We start from the raw sequence: 1,652 nt of genomic DNA on the forward strand, positions 1-1,652 counted from the left end.
AACTAATCAAACATGTGTTTGCTAATGAGATGCCTACAAGCAAATCTCAGTTTATCCATGTCGAACTTTTTGCAGTCAACGTACACTGAACCGATATAAACATTGTCGTCCATCCTTTTATCAATAGTACTGACAGCTCCTTTTATCATGTGCCTCACAAATATTAGAACTGCGTACATATTACACCGGTAGAGGGTCTCCTGGAAACAGTCTCTCTGCCTCTCGGGTAGAGGTAAGGTTTGCGTACATATTACCCTCCCCAAACCCCACTTGTGGGATTACACTGGGTTGTTGTTGTTGTCACAAATATTAGAACTCAAAGATTATTTTTGCTATTCCGGGTAATCAATTAAGCCAAAAGAAGCCTTGATGACAAAATTAACTGTCCCTTTCGTTACCTTAAAGCGTGTGACAAATTATGTATGCAGTTTAGACACTAATTGTTCAACTTTCCCAACTGCAACTGGAATCCGTTACCAAGAAATTATAAATATCATTAGATGGCTATGTAATTATGAGAATTAAATCAAATGTCAGTAATCGAGTCCACTCATACTATACAAAATCTGTTATAAATAATTACAACGTAGTAAAAAGGTCCTAATAGTACTAACAAAGGTAAAAATCAAGCCATTTCCCTTTCCCGTTTGATGCATTCGGAACTGTTACCAGCACTGATCGGTCTCCCAGTTCCGGCAAGTATAGCCGGAATATAAACCGACGCTCCGGCGTCTTTGGTTCCAAAGGCGCCGATCATACTCCGCGCGCTTTTCAGGATCCGATAGAGTGCAGTAAGCAGCATGAATCTTCATGAACTCGCCCGCTGACGTGTCCTTCTGATCAACTGCAGCAACATCAGGATGGCAAACTCTAGCCAATCTTCGATACGCAGCCTTTATCTCCTCGCTCGTGGCTCCCATCGGAATTTCGAGAATTTCGTAAAACGAAGCTGGAGAAGCAGAAACAGCTGGCACGCACCTGGCCACAGAACCGCAGGTCGCGGCGGCAACGGAGAAGGAACCGTATTGCCGGAATCTGACGCAAGACGGTGATAGAAAAGAACTCTCGCCGGAGGAAAACGTATTGGCTGCCGTTGGCGGTGGTGATTGGCGGAAAGAGGCGGAAATCATTGTAGAGATGATATGAATTTTGTAGGAGGATGTTTAGTTTTGAAATGAATAATGTGAAATATGGAAAGCGGTGATATATAGATCTGTGACGGATGTAATAAGTGGACAAAGGAGTATAACTGCACTGCACTCATTTCGGCTCAATCCGTTGAACCAATCTTTAATAATATAAGTATTTTGAGTTTAAATTTTTATGCACCTATGATGTAACAAATATTTTTTATACAATTAAATAACTCTAAGTATAATTGCAGTAGCTTTATACAGTAGCATTGATAACCTAAAATAAATACTATTATGGTAAGCAACATTATTTGAATTTTTTATACTTGATACTATAAATTAATTATTACGCTATCAGTATATCTAGCTTAAATCTATACTATAATTTATAGAAATTACCTTATAGAAGAGGTTTTATGGACCTTTGGTTGGATGCCAGGGTGTCGGATAAATATTTACCTGCAATATTATATTTAACCGAACAATAAAATTAAGGTCATTTTAACATAAAAGGCTTAT

General features: G+C 38.7%; 1 protein-coding gene across 1 annotated transcript; it reads right to left on the minus strand.

Annotated features, from left to right (window-relative positions):
* Window positions 1-665: 665 nt before the first annotated feature.
* On the minus strand, window positions 666-1,130 carry LOC104231185 (chaperone protein dnaJ 11, chloroplastic). Its single transcript, XM_009784138.2, has one exon. The coding sequence runs from the start codon at window positions 1,128-1,130 to the stop codon at window positions 666-668; it is 465 nt and encodes a 154-aa protein (XP_009782440.1).
* Window positions 1,131-1,652: the final 522 nt, after the last annotated feature.

Source organism: Nicotiana sylvestris, chromosome 2, assembly GCF_000393655.2.
Source record: "Nicotiana sylvestris chromosome 2, ASM39365v2, whole genome shotgun sequence".
In the NCBI taxonomy this organism is placed as follows: Eukaryota; Viridiplantae; Streptophyta; class Magnoliopsida; order Solanales; family Solanaceae; genus Nicotiana; species Nicotiana sylvestris.

Coding starts and splice junctions, on each gene's coding strand:
- LOC104231185 (XM_009784138.2), bottom strand. CDS start 1,130: ATGATTTCCGCCTCTTTCCGCCAATCACCACCGCCAACGGCAGCCAAT.